The sequence below is a fragment of the Callorhinchus milii genome, unplaced genomic scaffold (genome assembly GCF_018977255.1).
Source record: "Callorhinchus milii isolate IMCB2004 unplaced genomic scaffold, IMCB_Cmil_1.0 Scaffold8, whole genome shotgun sequence".
NCBI classification, from domain to species: Eukaryota; Metazoa; Chordata; class Chondrichthyes; order Chimaeriformes; family Callorhinchidae; genus Callorhinchus; species Callorhinchus milii.
Genome location: NW_024704749.1, coordinates 13,771,898 through 13,788,831, shown reverse-complemented (window position 1 = coordinate 13,788,831; position 16,934 = coordinate 13,771,898). Strand labels below are relative to the sequence as shown.

At 45.0% G+C, this 16,934-nt stretch overlaps 1 protein-coding gene across 1 annotated transcript in view; it reads right to left on the bottom strand.

Annotated features, from left to right (window-relative positions):
* Positions 1–16,934, bottom strand: part of cacna1ba (calcium channel, voltage-dependent, N type, alpha 1B subunit, a) — a 127,171-nt gene that overhangs the window by 31,548 nt on the left and 78,689 nt on the right. The window contains exons 20-28 of the mRNA XM_042337397.1: positions 12,731–13,585; positions 10,160–10,368; positions 9,303–9,435; positions 5,806–5,935; positions 5,293–5,352; positions 4,876–4,982; positions 1,520–1,616; positions 774–934; positions 90–224 (exon numbers count right to left, since the gene is read on the bottom strand). Coding sequence (XP_042193331.1) covers positions 90–224; positions 774–934; positions 1,520–1,616; positions 4,876–4,982; positions 5,293–5,352; positions 5,806–5,935; positions 9,303–9,435; positions 10,160–10,368; positions 12,731–13,585 — 1,887 coding nt within the window. The remainder of the gene's footprint in view (positions 1–89; positions 225–773; positions 935–1,519; positions 1,617–4,875; positions 4,983–5,292; positions 5,353–5,805; positions 5,936–9,302; positions 9,436–10,159; positions 10,369–12,730; positions 13,586–16,934) is intronic.

Below are 16,934 nucleotides of genomic sequence, written 5' to 3'. Positions count from 1 at the left end.
TTTTGTTGCGCACATTCATTTCTGAAGGAATTGGACTTTTGCAACTCCGAGCTTGAGTAATTCCCATGAGCCCAAGGCATTGTACTCACGTTGGCCACCCCTCTCCAGTGGATACCGTAAAGAGAGTCAGTAAGGCCCACAACACATTGTCGTAGTGAAAATCATACTTCTTCCACTCTCTGGGCTGAGCTTCAACTTCTTTCTCATACACCAGAAACTGACCCCTGTAACACCACCAGCAGTAGTTAAGGTTTGAAAAGAAATATACAACAACATCAACAGCAAATTACATTTTTATACTCCTTTCATGTTGGGAGGATGTCCCAAGATGCTGGACAGTCAGGGATATTTGGACCCGAGCTGAGGGTTGGGATTGGGGGGCAGGGGGTGGGGGCAGTGTGGGGTTGTGGAGGGCACCCCATACGTAGAAATGGAGTGGGGGAGGGGGCTTTTGAATTTTGTGGTTTGAAGAACTTCTATTGATACAGCACTCTTCCCTTAAGGTAATGCCCTTGGAGTATTTTACAAAGAAGGGGTTGGGCACCTGGTGAGGGAAAGGGGAGACGAGGAGGAGGGGAAGAGGGGGGAGGGACCATGAGCATGGTCAAAGGGATAGGGTTTAAAGTGGGATCAAAACAGATAGAGAGGGTGCGAGACGGAGTGGTACAGGGAGTGAGTGTCAGAGCTCAGCGGCATAGGAGCTCAGCAGTGACCGATTATAGTGACTGCTGACGTATTTATCAGTTCTCTGCCCCTTCTTCGGCTGGGTTTACCTGCAGTCCTTCTCAAACTCCTTCGACTCATCGGTGCAGTAGAAGAATTTGCCCTTGAAGAGCTGGACAGCAATGACAGCGAAGATGAACATGAAGAGCATGTAAACAATGAGGATGTTCAGAACGTTCTTCAGAGAGTTCACCACGCAGTCAAAGACAGCCTGAAGCAAACATGCTAAGAGTTAGGACACAAGTGAGGAGGACAACTTGTACTTGCAGAGCAGTCTGTCATGTTGACTCACCAACAGTCATCACTTCCAACCCCATACTCATCAAGGTATTGGCAAATAAATTTGAATCAAACAAGATAGCTGTTGAACAGTGCAATCAAGACGTTTCTCTCTCCAAGCCTTACTCCCCGAATCCCAATCCCAACCCCAACCCTGGTAAAGATGATAAAAAAAATCACATACTCAAATTGAATCTTAGTATATAAAAAAAAGAAAATCCTTAATAATAACCTTTGGCATTCGGTACAGTGTCTCGTCACATTGTTGAGATGTCTTGAAGTGCTTCTCAGGATTTTACTGTGAAGTGGAGTGGCTGTGTGTTTGTAGGCGAATGCAACAGCCAAATTAGGCTCCAATGTTTTAAATCAAACTCCTGTTTATTCAATTGGACTCCAAAATCTCAAACTCTGACTCAGGTAAGCAAAATACATATTTTTTTTGTTTCTTGTTGCTTTATGCATTTGAAATCTATCAGACCAAACGATTAATAAAGTCCATAACGTAAAAATATTGTACCTTTAACTTGGGCAACCGCTTGATGGTTTTGAGTGGGCGCAAGACCCGAAGGACTCGGAGAGATTTAATGGTGTTGAGGTCCTTTCCCTTGTCGGCCCTGCAAGAGGAAAGTAAAGAGTTTGATAGTTTATACAACTGAGGAAGAAGTTTTTACTCAGCTCACCTTTTGCTGCTCGTGAAAGGCTTGAAATATCTACCAATCTCAGCCTGTAAGATTGTTTAGTCTTAAAAAATGGAGACAGTGGGAAATTTCTGCAAATCAGTACCAATGAAGCCCTTTTTCGCCCCAGTTCTTAAGAAAGAAAAACCCGGCTCCCAAATTAAGACTGAAATTGAAGAGCTTTTCACAATTCTGCACGATCTTAAAACATTTCCAGGCAAAATGATGGTACAGGCTGAGACTAGGTGGTACTTCGTGGCCCAGAGGAGATAAAGCATTTTTATAGACAAGCGCATGGCGTGGAAACAATGCTTGTGAAACTAGGAGGTACAACTGAGAAGATTAATACACAGACGAAAAGGACTTAAGACACTCGTATCTTAATTCTCAATAAGAAAGCATGCCATTGAAATGTCAGAATATATCTAGCCAGACAGTGTGTAATGGGGGACAAAATGTAGACTGTGTGATGTGTGTCAGACTTCAATAGACTCACCATCACCTTAAAAGCCTTTCTTTAACTCGGTTTTCACGTGACTTATTATGATTTGCACCCACTGCGTTACAGTTGGGAGTATTTTAGGCAAACGTACCTGTCGACAGAGGGCAATTTGGGTGGGAGATGGAAGGAGGAGGGTGGGCAGCTCCCAAACACAACACCTCTGACGGGGAAGCACTTGTGGTGTGAGTTAGTTTTCCTAAAGATTTTCAAGGGAAAAGGCAGAGGCCTTTATGTTAGGGATGGACAGAGAGGTCTGGCAAAGGAACACGGGGTGAATTTCTGCCTGGTTTGCAAGAGTACAAGTGGAGCTCATCCAATAGTGATCTGTTTGCCCAAAGCTTACGTACGGTATGTGTGTGTTGTGGACGGACGGATGCATGCATATTATTTGGAACCAAAAGTTTCCTGGATAATATTTCCTTAAGTGAGCTGTACGCTCAGCACGAAAGGATCAGCAATTACAATGATTATTCGGTACATGCGGAAATTGCTGCAGTTGGACCAGATAAATCTCGGCAGTAACGATCAATAATTATGAACAGTAATCGAATTAGGCCTTGATCCTTCAGGCTCTGTTTTCAGTCACTGTCCTAATAGAGTCGACAGCATCAAGTGCAGGGAATGAACTCATGGAGCTGGCTGACTGCTTAAAAAACTAGAACCCCAAAATCTGAAACGAGCCTAAATTCTAAATAATTCCAAATTATTTTGAATGCATGTGAAAATTGATATGTGAGAACCAAAATTCTTTCTCCCTGAAAAATATTCCGGTATTTTTTTTTTCTCCCCTGCACAAAAAAGGGGTGATTTTAAATGTTTTTGTCGATGAATTAAAAACCACAACGCAGAACTGCCTCGCCACGCGGCATAGAGTCCCAGGCGAAACATTTCCGGTCAATCACTCTGGGTGAAAATGGTGAGCGCGCACAGGAACAATGCAGATATAATCGTGTTAAGCGAAGGAGAGAGGATTTACCCGAGTAAATTCCTGTTTTTCATTTCCATTTTTTTTCAAAATGTTTTTCATTTCATTTCATTTCATTTTCCAGCATTTCAGGGGGAGAAAAAATGGGGAGAAAGCAGATCAGTTCTAAAACATTCTTGTTTCAATTGCCATCAGCGTCGCTGTGACGGTTACCGCTCAACACAATTCACAGTGTCCTATGTCTGCACTCAACAACAACAACAACAACTTGCATTTATACATATTGGAGTTCACGCAGGAAAGCGTCTCGGAGCGCTGTCAGTTTCGGGCGACTTGGGAGGTGTGATGGTTAAGAAAAACGGGCTCAAAATTGAGGAATTCTAGTTCGACCCGTTTCAAATCCTGTGCTTGTAAACGGTGACGCCTGAAAGGGCGCTGGGAGCAGATTCGCTGGTAGCTTTCAGAAGGGAATGGGATAGATTCCAATGTGCAGGGCTATGGGGTAAGAGTGGGGGAACAGGACTGGTTGGATAACTCTTTCAAAGAGCCGGCACAGGCACAGGCACGATGGCTGAATGGCCTCCTTCGGTGCTGTAAGATTCTATGATTGAGGAGCCTAATTTAGGATGGAAAGTGGAGGTGGAACCAGGCTTCTGACTGCCCACCACTCCCTGGTCACACCCCGGGCACAAATAAACGAGCAGCGATAAGCACGGCACTTCGCGAGAATACTCTGATAACCATCACATCCGCGGGTCACCCACTCCACAAGAGTATTGATGCATAATAAATAATTCACCCTCGGCTGCGTGTGCGCAGGTCTGACACCTCTAGGTTCAGTAAACAGCTGCTGGCATACCTTACTGTGCCTGAATAAAGTGTTGTTTATTCCAAAGGCCTGACTCTTGTGCTCGTGGCACCTAATTTTACATTCATGTGACAGCCTTGCGGAAGAAGCTAGGATGCAACATATGCCAGCGAGGTTAATTTTTTATGCCCGTGAACAATCAACGTTTGGCAGAACAAAGAGAGGCAAGGAAACAGAATCCAAAGTGACCAAATTTGGCTACAAAATAAGACAATACTCTTCAATTACGCACACAGCTCTATGGGTGGGATGTCTATTTAGGGTTGTACTAATGCCCAGTGGCTGTTGACGCACTGTCAGATAGTAAATATTTTACAGAGGATCAAGGCTGGTTGATGGCCGTGGTCAAGTCTTGTGGTGGAGACTTGACTTCCCTGCCTTAGTTATTTGAGTTATACCCAGAAAATGGCATCGCCACTATATATTGTATGTTTTTTTTAAAATCATTCATTTCCCTGCAAGGTGCAGAGCGGAGGCCAGCGGAGGAACTGCACAGACTCGACAATACATATTGGCGACCGAACCCATCATCAAAAAAAAGATGGAACCAGAAAGGCCTTCCTCTCCTTATAAATAATCTTACTTTAAAAATAAAAGAATATTGCATAGAGTTACATAGATTGATAACAGCACGGAAACAGGTCATTGGGCAAAACCAGTGTTTATACAAAAACAACAACTAAAAGACAATAAGATTTTTTAAAAATCGAAGGATGCAAAACTTTGTAAACTACGAGCAATGTTTCCAATTGACTTATTGCTCCCAGGGTTCCAGTCACGCAATTTCAAATCAACAACCAAAGCATTCATTTTCATTGTATATAGCATCCATCATGTAGGGCAGTATCCCGGAGCGAAATCATCAGCTCTCGGCGAGGAAATGCACCAACATTGAACTCACGTGAAAGCGAAGGCGACCAGGGCTCCAGTGACCACAATGAAATCCAGGATGTTCCAAAGATCTCGGAAGTAGGAGCCGGGATGAAGGATTAGCCCTAAATCAATCATCTTAAAGAAAGGAAAGTGACGGAGAGGTGAACTCAACAGAGAAAATTAGTTGCCAACTGCCAAAGCCCCAATTTCTCAGTCCAGCTAACTCAAGCTCACACACACATTTCCCATCGTCTCTCTCCTGGAGAAACCCAAGCCTAGGGCAGAGTCCCATAGACCTATAGGATAACCAACGCTCAGAACAAAAAGAACAGCAGGTGAAGATGAGATCAATCGAGGAACCGTGTTGTACCGGGTCATAATATGGCAACAATGGATTTGAAGGGCTGAGATTCTGAAGCCTCCAGAACGTACGGGCATCGCTTACCTTTATCACCATCTCAAACGTAAAGACTCCCGTGAAAACGTAATCCAGATACTTCAGGACCTGAAGAAACAAGACAAGACTTTGATCAGAATTTACAATGTAATTGCAGTCACTTCTTTGAACGAGCTATCCAACTAGACCCACTCCCCCGCTCTTTACCCCACAGCCCTGCAAATGTTTCCTTTCCAAGTCCCTATCCAATTCCCTTTTGAAAGCCACTGTCGAATCTACTTCCACCAGCCTTTCAGGCAGCGTCTTCCAGATAGTAACAACTCAGGTTTAGTGAATTGCACTCAATACTTTGTGTAGCAATGCAAAAGGATGTTTCCAGATAAGCAGGGAGCAAAGACCATATCTGTGGTCCTTATCAGGAGCTCAGTCTCTCTCTCTCGCTCTCTCTCTCTCTGCTCAGGGCATGCTTTGCGAAGCATTAATAGTTAACGCAGCCTCTTGGAATGTAGAATGTGATACTTGGCATGGCAGCTCTTTGCGATGGCTGCTGTGATAACTCACATCGTTCCTCGGTGACACCGCCAGCACAGGGTCTTCAGCGGCCAGTGCGATGCTGCTCATCGCTATCACCAACAGGATGCACATCTCGAAGTATCTCAGGTTGACTATGTAGTGGCAAGCTCTGCGGACACTGAACACAACAACAACTTGCGTTTATATAGCTCCCCTCACCAGGATAGCACTTGCCAGTGATGGGGCACGAGCCCGAGCCAGGGGGAGAGGGTTTGGTGACCGTAGGCACGGTCAAAGAGGAAGGTCTGAACCTGAAAATTGGGAAGGAGGAGTTGAGAAGGGGCTCTTCACAACAGGAGAGACGCCACCGTTACCACACCAAGCACTCACTCACTGGGGGTCGGCACTATACAGAAAGGTGACTTGACAGTTCCTTAATCATTTCCTGGAGCGATGGCTTACAAGTCACACAGCCACACTACTTTTTACAGCACATGAAGTGAAGAGCTTTGAGATGTCCTGGCCTCAACCACTTTTCCTGGCAACCTGTTCCACCTGTTAATTCCCATCAGGTCAAGAAACTCTTCCCGGTGTCTATCCTGAAGTTGCCTTGTTGCAACTCTAAAACTACGTCTTCTTGTACTGCTGTCTCAGTGCATACGCAAGTTTTGTTCTGCAGTTACTTTTCCAATCCCATTTAACCCACCAAGGGGGGGTTGGAGTTTCACGGATTTTGTGGGCATGAAAAGGCAGTATATCAAATGCAGGCATTGTTATTATTATTATTATTATTATTATTATTATCCCTCCTGGGTGAGGTATCAGATATGTGCTGTTTTCTTGCACAAGTTTACTTGGTCGGGTTTTCAATTGTAGAAATATTGGATCTGCTGTGACTTTTCACCTTTATGTACGATGCCCTCCAGCAGTCTGAACAATTGAGTCACGATAATTTTATCTGTTATCAACCTAGCAGATGGCTTGCAGCAAGACATTTCTCCTCTGTTGATTAGATTTTGTTTGCAAACAGACTATTTATCACTGTAATTGAATTCTTTAATTATTGGCATTTCTGAATCCACTTTCTGAATTCAGATGGATTTGGCAACCTCCAATTAATTCCATTTTTTTTTTTTTTTTTTGGTCAGCCGAGTGTCTGACACACCCGGAAACCCATCACCATTGCTTAACAGCATCCAAACCAATGCATCCCACCTACACGTGGAAATCCCGGAGATAGATTGTTGGATCGGAATGCGCACTCTCTCTCTCTCTCCCTGGAGGGACATATCCTGCTCACCTGACTCCAGAGAGTATTAGGTGCAGGCGCCTGCAGGTTGGTAAGAGAAAGGGCTTGGGGACCCCACAATGTTGTGTCGTAGTACTGTCGGGAGTTTAAGCAGCTACCGCGGATTGCTATTGCCAAGAACTGTCTGCCAGTCTTCTCGCTGCATGTACAGGGTTAACAGGAGACGAGTGGGAAGAACCTGGCAAATGTCGAGCCTTACAGCAGCCATTGACTCTGACTTTGGTTTCGTCTCCTATATTCATACTATAACGAAACGTCACAGCAATTCAACATATATCACAGATATAGTCATCTCTAAGCCCAGACATGGGTTACCTTAGCAATCAGAGGTCTTTTATCACGATAGCAACTAACGCTTCACATCAAACTCTGATATTCGGCGTAAAATACAGCCGCGAGCTTTCAATTCACAGAGGAAATAAGCCGATATTTTTCGTTGAGAAACCGTGGACATAGTTTTGAAATACGTTATTTTGCTCACACACAGCCCCCGCCCAACACACAAAAATCCCTACATTAAAAAGCCCAAGAGTATCAATGATTTCCGTTTCGGCAAACACAGACAGCAAGCCGGCTGTAACCATGGTAACGGCCTGGTCCCAGAGCGGGTGGAGAAGCAGAGCCTGTCAGGAGCTTTGCAGCACGCTGGAGCTGAAACCCAAAGAGAAAAGGTGGAACCGGGCAGCGAGGTCGATCAGTGTCTGAAATGGAAAGATGGCTTAACCTTTCCACTGCGGCTCGTCATCTGGACTGACATGATTAGGCTGGAAAAGGCCACTGCTTGTAGCACAGAAGGAGGGCAGGCAGGCAAGACTAGATGAAGAGGTGATCTAGGGAGACTATAGACTATAGAGCCATCCCTTGTGCCTTTAATGTCAGTGTCTGATGTCCAAGGATCTCTCTAATAACCCGTGCATTTGATGCAACAGAAATCATCAGTCGGTAGCCGGGTTGGGGGTTGAAGGGAGGCTGAGGAAGCTGGGTGGAAATGTGACCACAAAGAGGTCTTAAGGGCGGGCTTTAAAAGTGGTGAGGGGATATGGCCAGACAGAGGATGGGGTTCCAGAGAGCGGGGGCAGAATGACTGAAAGCCAATCAAAGAAAAAACAAAGAAGCTGGACATCACCTGCACGAGGGATGGGAGTGTAGAGGGAGCTGACACCCGTCAGGAAGAGGAGACAATGAGGCCGGAAGCCTGGCGATTGTCAGAGGGAGTCCTGGATGTGGGCGGTTAAGGTTTTTGTTATGGTAAAGTGCGATCGTTGCAATTCGGGGACGTGAAGAGAGATGGTCTGTGACAAGGTGTCAAAACGTTATCGTTTAGACTGGATTGGGGCTCGCGGTTGTGTTGCTGTCCTTTGATCTCGCGCTCAGCTGCCTGGTTCATTGTCAGGTATTCCTGCCTTACCAGATCCCTATCTGGGGCACTTACAATTGGCGCAATCAAGTCAGGTTCGATCCAAACTTCTGATTCCAAATGCGTCTCTCTCTCCTATTTTCCACGGGTTAAGTAAGCCTTGGTTAAAGGGCTTCGACTGTAAACTGCTGTTTATGCAGTTGAACGCACTGCATTCGAATTTCTGACGTGTACAATATTTGGCCGGTGTTAGGGCAAATTGGTGTTATGAGTGACCAAGACATTTGCAATCTGGCACGGTTCTGTTTTTGCAGTGAGCTCAGCGGCAGAGAACTCGTGGGTCTCCTGGATGGTGTGAGTCAGCGCCTTTCTCATCAAACTCCGATTTGAAATATTTTCCCTTTGGGTGTTCATCAAAAATATTCAGCCAATGTATCACTGTTACCGGCTAATAAATATATAAAGGGTCTGGAGGAAAAGGGCATGAGAATGAGACTAAACAGATAAGTCTTTCAGAGAGCGCTGTAAACCTCTAGGGTTCTGTCATTTCGCAAGGCACGAAGTAACAGAGAATAGTAATAATAATTCTTACATCAGACACAGCGCCTTTCACATCGGGTGGACGTCTCAAAATGCTTCCCTGGGATTTACTGCAAAGTGCGGTGACTGTGTACCTTGTAGGCAAAACACGGCAGCCAACTTGCGCACAGAGACAGCCCCCTCAAAAGGTTGTTAAGTGAATGAGCAATTGTAAAAAAATAAACTGTGGTAGTTTGGGAATTCAGAAGGAGTTAAGAGTCACATAAAGCGAGCGTTTTTAAAATGGATGATGTTGCCAGATTGAGGTGGCATCTGACAAGTCTGGTTGCCAATACTTACGGGTTTGTAGGGCTGAAGACGAACATGGAGCTGTAAGGCAGGATCTGTCTCGGTCCTTTGTTGGTCAAGTCTTCCTCCTCCATCTCTTTCTTTTCCTCCTTTTTTGTCTGACTTTCCAGATCTACATTGTTGACTGACAATGACCAGAGTTATCATGGTGACAAGACTCATCGCCCTCTCTCTTTTATATATAGTCTGTCACTTTTTTTCCAATACAACACCCGGAAATTTGTACCCTGATGACTGCCAATTAGGACAAGGAGTGATTTGGTCCAATTTCAACTTAATATTTCAATGCCAATGAAACTAAGCAATTAGAAACATTTTGCTTTTGAAGAATTCTGTACAAAACAACAACAAAACATTACATTTGTATGGATCCCTTCATGTGGGGGTGTGTGGAAATTTGGACAATCGGGGATTTGACCCAAGCTGGAGGTTTGGATCAGGAGGGGTGGAGGGCAGGAAGGTCAGGTATAGAAGGGTGACCGAAAGTCCGATTGCAGAACATCCCTGATTTGGTCTCAGTTACACAGATGTCATATGGACATTGTCACAGGTGTGATACTGGTTAGTACCAAAGCTGATTTCTAATGGTGTTCGAATGCAGGTTGTAATGGTTATTAATGCAAAGCAACCTGACCAAATCGCGTTGAAAACATAAGCCACAAGTCTTCCAAGAGAGTGCTGGCATCTTCTTGTTCCTTCACTTACACCCTCTGTCAACTACAGGTGGGTGCAATGTCTATCACCACAGTGCTACATTTAATATATCGACCGAGCTTGTGTAATAGCTTGAGATCCAGTTTGAAGTCAACGCTAATGTTTCCCCTTTTTATTTTTTGTTCATCACTTACCGGGAAGCACTGTGGTCTCTCCAGGGGGAGCGGTGATGGTGACTGGGATATTGACGGTGATGGTGTGATCTATCTCTTTTGTAGGGACTCGTTTGATATTCTTCTGGTTATCAGCGTCCTCTGGCTGTTGGGGAACGTGCTTCACAGTACCAGTAGGTGGCAACGCAGTGGTACCCAACATGACTGGATCAACAGGGGCCTGGCTTTCTCTGTGGAAATTTGATCAGTCACAAAGTAAAGCGCAAGAGAGGAGACAGAGAGAGAGAGAGAGAGATTTTGTATACTCAATCAGTGGTTTTAGAAATTCATTAGTCAAAAAAACAGGTCAAAAGACAAGCCACAAATTACAGTGGGCTTTTTGTCTGATCAACATTGACCGATGCATTAATGAGCCTTGACAAGACAATGTCGGCTTTATTTTCCTGGGCGAGATTGGGAAAGGTGTTTTTTTATATACGGGTCCAGACAAAAATTGCAATGACGGGGTCTCAACGCTAAATTGGGTCATTACACGCAACAATCCAATTGTCAGGATCGATCCCCATTTCTTTAAATGTTACTTAAATTCATTACACGGACAGCCTCCCTTTCTCGTTATTAAGAAGGATCGCCACCAACAAACAGCGGTTAAGCCTTCTTTACTCTTAGTTAAAACAATCACCGCGTGAAATACAAGCAGCCGATGGTATAACACAGACATATAGATCATCTCACTGTCTGCTCTGTCACCAGAGAGGTTTGGGTTTCAACCTTAAGAATGAACAAACAAAAATGACTGCAATTATTGTTTGAGATACGTCTGGGAGTCATGGGGTGGGGGGGAGCGGGGGGGGGAGTGCGGTGGGTGGGGGGTGTGATGATCCCAATACATTATCATACATTTTTCCTCCACATTAGAAAAGTCTGATTTCAATCAGACTCAATTGTCACCATCCATCAAGCCCAATACTGTGATTGGAAAAGTCATTCTAGTCCTGAACTTCTACAGTCGTCAACTTACACTATAGGCTTTTAGAACACTTTGCCACTGATACAGCACCTTTCACATGGCGAGAACATCTCAAAGCACTTTACCAAGACAGAGCAGGAAGAAACTAGGGCGTTTGAAGGGGAGAGGAGGTGGCTGAAAGCACAGTCGAAGAATTAGGTCTTCTGATGGGATTTGGAAGCAGAGAGGGAAGGGGAGTGGGAGGGCGGGGCAGGAATGGGGAATGATTTCAGCTGAGTTTGGGGTGGGTGGTGGGGGGCAAAGTGGCTGAAGGCTCATCCGTCATTTAACCTCCAGCAAATCGAGATTCAAAAGATAAGAAAGCAGTTTGGCAATGGTAGTGAAGTCAGAAGTTTGCCAGTATCACACCACTGTTTGGGGAATTGGGGAAAATATCTGGAACGGGCAAATATTAAAGGATATGGAGAGAAACATGCGCAACTAAACAGATGGTCCTTTCAGAGAGCCAGCACAGGAACGATGGGCCAACTGGCCTCCTTCCATGCAGCAATATCCTATGATTCGATGATGATAGTAGATTTAAGCTTTGTTTCTTTGCTGACTCTTTATCCACCCGGAGACCCGGAAATGGGCCAGTTCGGTATGAAAAGGCGGCTGGTGCACAGGAATGACAATAATAATAAACCTTGCGATCGATATCGCGCCTTAAAGCATCATTGAGACGTCTCAAAGCACTTCACGGGATATATTATCAAGTGGATTGACTGTGTATTTTCTCGGCGAAACGCAGCAGCCGGTGGCACACTGCAGCGTCCCCACAAACAGTCGTGAACAGGAAGCAGTGAGAGGGGTGGGGTCCACATTGCCACAGGAGCTCATTATTCCCGGGGCCGCACAGGATCATCAAGACACAAAATAGCTACCAGCCGTCTCTCCGGAATGGAACATGGCTTCCAGCTGTCCTTAAAAATTGATGCCGTTGTTCAATTAGCAAATCAATGCTCTGCAGAGCTGTAGCTCGTTTACCTTTCATAAGAGTGAGTGTGCATCTGTGCAGAAAATTGAATCAACATTATATAGTTTTTTGTGGGGGGGGGGTGAGGGGAGGGGTAGGGGGAGAGAGAGGTAGGACTCACAGTTCAAGAGCGGATCAACCCAATTAACACTCTCTCCTCGCGCTCCAGTTACTGTCTAAGCCAGACAGAAGCCGACAATACATTTTTTTTACACTGGAACCACTTTACTCTCTCAATATCTCATCCCGTCTCCTGCAGTCGCACACAACGCGAATGTTGCACCCACCAGAGAGGGCGAGGTAATGCCTAGAATTCAGCAGATACTCAAGACAAAAAAAAGTGCTCCTTTGTCCTCACGTCTGAGGTGGGTACACCAGCCAACGAAGGGGAATCAATACTGTACATCAACCTGATGTTGCCTTCAAGTAACATCAATCATAAGGCGTAACAGCCTGGCTCAGGTGGTAGCACTCTCTCCTCTGAACCAGAAGACGTTGGGTTCAATCAAGCCCCAAATTGGCAACTTTTATCTCATCATCAAAACACTTTCACAGAGGCCATCAACATAGCTTTACTGGTACACGACAACAACCTACGCTCACTTACTTTGGCTTGTGGTTCTTGCGTTCCCTCGGAACAGGCTCCCCCTCCTTCTCCCCGTTCTCCCTCTTCCCCTCCGCCTCGCAGGTGGACAGCGCCTTTTGCCGGTGCCTGCGTCGCTTCTCCGCCCCTTCCGAGCTCTCTGTCCTGCCAGCCGCCTCCCCGTCTCGATTCCCCGAGCGGGTCCCGTCTCCTCCGCGCCCTCGCCGCTCGCCCTTGGCCCCGTTGGCCGTGCCGTTGCCCTCCTTGGGCTGCTGCTCGTTGGCGTGAGGCCGGTGAGACCGATGGCGCCTGCATTCCTTCTCCCCGGCCTCCTCCGCCGGACCCGGCTGCTGCTGCTGCGGGTGGTGGTGATGATGTCTCTTGCCTCCCTCTCGGCTCCTGCTCCGTTCGCTCTTCCCCTCCTTGCTCCTGCCCTCCTGATCTCGCTCACTCTCTTTGCTCCTGCTCTTGTGCACCCTCCGTGGCTCGTCCTTGCCACTGAGTCCATTGTCCCCGTTGTCCACAGCCCCGTCTTCCTTCTCATGTTCCCCTGCCTTGTCGCGGTGACGGTGCTGGCGTTTGGGAACCTCGCAGCTCTCTGGCTGCACCAGTCTCTCCTGCTCATAGTCCTGCCCCTCGCTTGGACGGAGCTTCTCCATGCTGTTCCGGAGATTGTTCCTGGGTTCCACCACCAAAGGCCGGTCCAGGTGGGTCTTCATATCGGGCCGGATCTGATGAGACGAGGCGTAGACTCTGCGCTGCTCGTCATTGAGTTCATTAAACAACGCCTCCTGACTGTTCATGAGGTTCTGCCGTCTGATCTGAGAGGTCCTTTGTTCCCAAACAGACATGGACTTGAATGACTTCTGCAGATCTTTGCTACACGAGGAACAAAGTAACAAAAGGCAATGTAAAGCTGTGTCTGCCATCGCGTCTGCAGAGAGAGGCTAACCGTAAACCCCGACCGATTTGGAAACTTGGTGCCCGCGCACACAGATAAATTAAGCAACTGTTGAAAACAACAGAGCTATCCTTTTGCCAGAAGTACAGCTCCAACCAAAATCTCTTAAGAATACACGTTTCCAGCAGAGGCCGGACAATAAAAGCCACCATCAAAAGCCGGAAACGTGCATTCACCGCAATCCTAATGCAATCACCCTCATCGGAAAAGACACAGCGCCACAAGCAAATGACTATGTTAAAAATATGCCATTTGTTGGACTCTATCGTCAAGCAGCAGCAGCTCCTCAGTACAATGAGAGTACGTGAAAGGCAAGGTCTGATTTTGTGCTGACGCGAAAGGTAAATCAAACGGAGACATTTCCTTTGAGAGAGAAAGGAAACAAAAGAAACTGAGAACAGCAAAGTTGAGATCAAGAAGAAACATCCTACGGAACCCAAATCCAGGCTTTGCTGTTCTGCCGTAGTGCTCAGCCTAATAGCCTTGACTACCAGCCACAAATCCTACAGCCAGATGTCTGGTAGAAGCACAGAATCACACTTGCTACAAACGATGGACAGGACTCACATACACACACGCAGCGAAGGTGCACACACAGACGGGCCAAAGACAGCAGCCTTCACGTGAGACCACAGATCAACTACACACACACACACACACACGCTCCACTCTACAGTGTGCACCAGTGCGTTGAGGCTAAGAAATGACAGTTTCACCACATCCAGCTCAGTGATCTTTTTTTTGGACTGCCTGCTCGTCTATCACTGTGGAGTAAGATTTGATCCAATAATTTAGCATCAATATTAAGCAAGTCTTTAATGATTTAATGTTATTACTGTGAAGTCTTGATTTACACCCAAGCATAGTTTTCACTTGCACTTGGAAGCTTAAGATTGTGCAAGACAGAGAGTATAAAGAAAACTTCCCCTCCCTTTTTGTTTTGTAAGACAGATAATAATTACTTGCTAAAGCGTAACCAACTGTGACTCAAAAGAAAATTACTTTTTATCAATAGAATAAAATTATATTTTTTATTACTTTTTGAACTTTAAGTACTTTGCACTGAGTATGATCCTGTATTGGAAATGAATAGATTCCACAATACTTTTTCTTAATTGTCTTTTTAAAAAGAAATGACGGCTTTAATTTGCTTACCAATTCAAAATGTTAAACGTTGAATGCTACACTGCAGTTCAAAAATATGTTAATCATTAAACAATCATCCCAAAAGGTGACTGGAATGAGATGGTGAGACGGTATTTCTTCAAGATTAGTAGGTTTGCACTAATAAGACATTGGGGGAAACCACAATTTCATCCAGCCTTAGCCTGTAAGACCAATTTGTCTTCAAATTTAAGCTGCAACTGGAAAATTCTTAAATTCTGTCTTAATTTGGAAGCCAATTTCCTTTTTTAAGAGCTGCCAGAAAACCCAGCTTCCAGACAAAGACAAATCAGTTGGACAAAAAGACAAAAGATTAGCGGTTGCACAGGGTAATTTGAGGACAGACACCTGGAAGTTTTTCTTTACTCAGAGGGCACTGAACAACTGGAAAGGGTTGCCAGGAAAGGCAGTAGAGGCCAGGGACACTAAGACTCATTTAAAAAGCAGTTTGATACTGCAGGGGGTGATGGTAAGGGTGGGTGTTCTGTTCTGGAAGGATGAGCTGAAGAGCCTTCGTCAACCAAACCAATCTTGGGATCAAACTTGAGAATTTTGAACAAATGTTCCGGCAGCTGAGACTAGACAGATATTCAGGGAAGGGGAAAGGAGAAATGGTGGCGGTATCTATCTCTGTTCAACTTGATGGTGTGGAACCTTCCACCACAGGTTCTAAAATTCTTTTCACTGCACTGTGGGGTAAAAATTGCCACAGATTAACGGGAGGATTTCTATTTCTTGAGTTGTAGCCATGTCACAAATATGTTAATATTTGTCATTTTGCCTAGTCAGGAGGAAAGTGAACTAACTGGAGAGTTTTAATTGTAAATTGGTATTTGTTTACTTGAGGTAACAATGCACGAGGGCTCCCATGAACGCTTACTGAATAGGAATGATAAAAATATTTTATTAAAGGAGAAAAAAATCCATTGTAACTGTCTTTGCACAAGAGGGGAACAAATTCTGGTTTGGGGTCTAGACTTAGTCTTTCCTCTTCGCACGTCAAGAGTTTTGAAAAATTCTTCAATTCAGCCTTACTTTGGAAGCTGGATCTCGAAAAGGTTCTTTTTAAGTAATTCAAGAATTGCCCACAATTTGCATCGTCTGAAATGCTAACAACAGAGTTTGAGTGTGGACCCTGAAACAACTTCTCCCCGTGAATGGAAACCTGGGCTCTGTATTTAAAACGCCCCAAATAAAATGTATTATTAAGTCCATTTGGCTTCAGAGAATTAAGACTGTTTGGATTTTTTTTAACTAAAAAAAATCATTTTGTTCTGTCCCCAATCAGCCAGTTTGATGGAATGAGATCTACTGTGAGCAAGAGTTTAGCTTAGCTGAAATATTAAGACTCGAGTCGAATCTGTTACCTGATTCACTGTAGAAAAGTCGAAGAAACACAGGGTATCAACAGGTTGAAATGCACAGAAGCGAGCCACTAATGACAGCGAATGTAGAAGAGTTGCCCAAACAGTAAGAGGAGCACAGCCACTAAATGTCTTTACAACATGCGCTCTTCACACTTGGTGTTACAATGGTGAATGACACTTTCTGAAGGGGTTACTTTATAATATTGTAACAGAGAGCAACTCACGGTGAATTTACGCTGCAGACTGACGAGCTGCGAGATAGAGCATCTCGATTTTGCTTTACAAAACTGCACATGCAAAAAAGATGAGACAAAAAAAAAATACATTGGGAAAAGATCAACAGGTTCTATCATATTCACAGGTAGATTGCATTTGTAGATGTCCAGAGCTTCAGAGACTTGGTGTAAAGCAGGGTGGGGTTTTTTCAGGTTGGAAAAAACTACATTTATATCAAGATCAACTCAGCAAAGCAACAATCAGTCTCCAACATAAGAATTTGCTGGGCGAAAGGTCCATCCAGTTCGCCTTCCACCCTCCTGGCAGTCACATGCATGTGTCATGTCCCAAACTACATATTATTTCCGAACAGAAATTTATCTAATTTGTTCTTGAAAGAATCAAGTCAAATCCTCAGCAACACTGGTTCCTTTGAAAAGCAACGTCCCAAGCAGTATAGCGAATGCAAAAGGAAAACCTTCAAAAAGCAAACACAATGTCAAGAAGATTAGCTCTGATG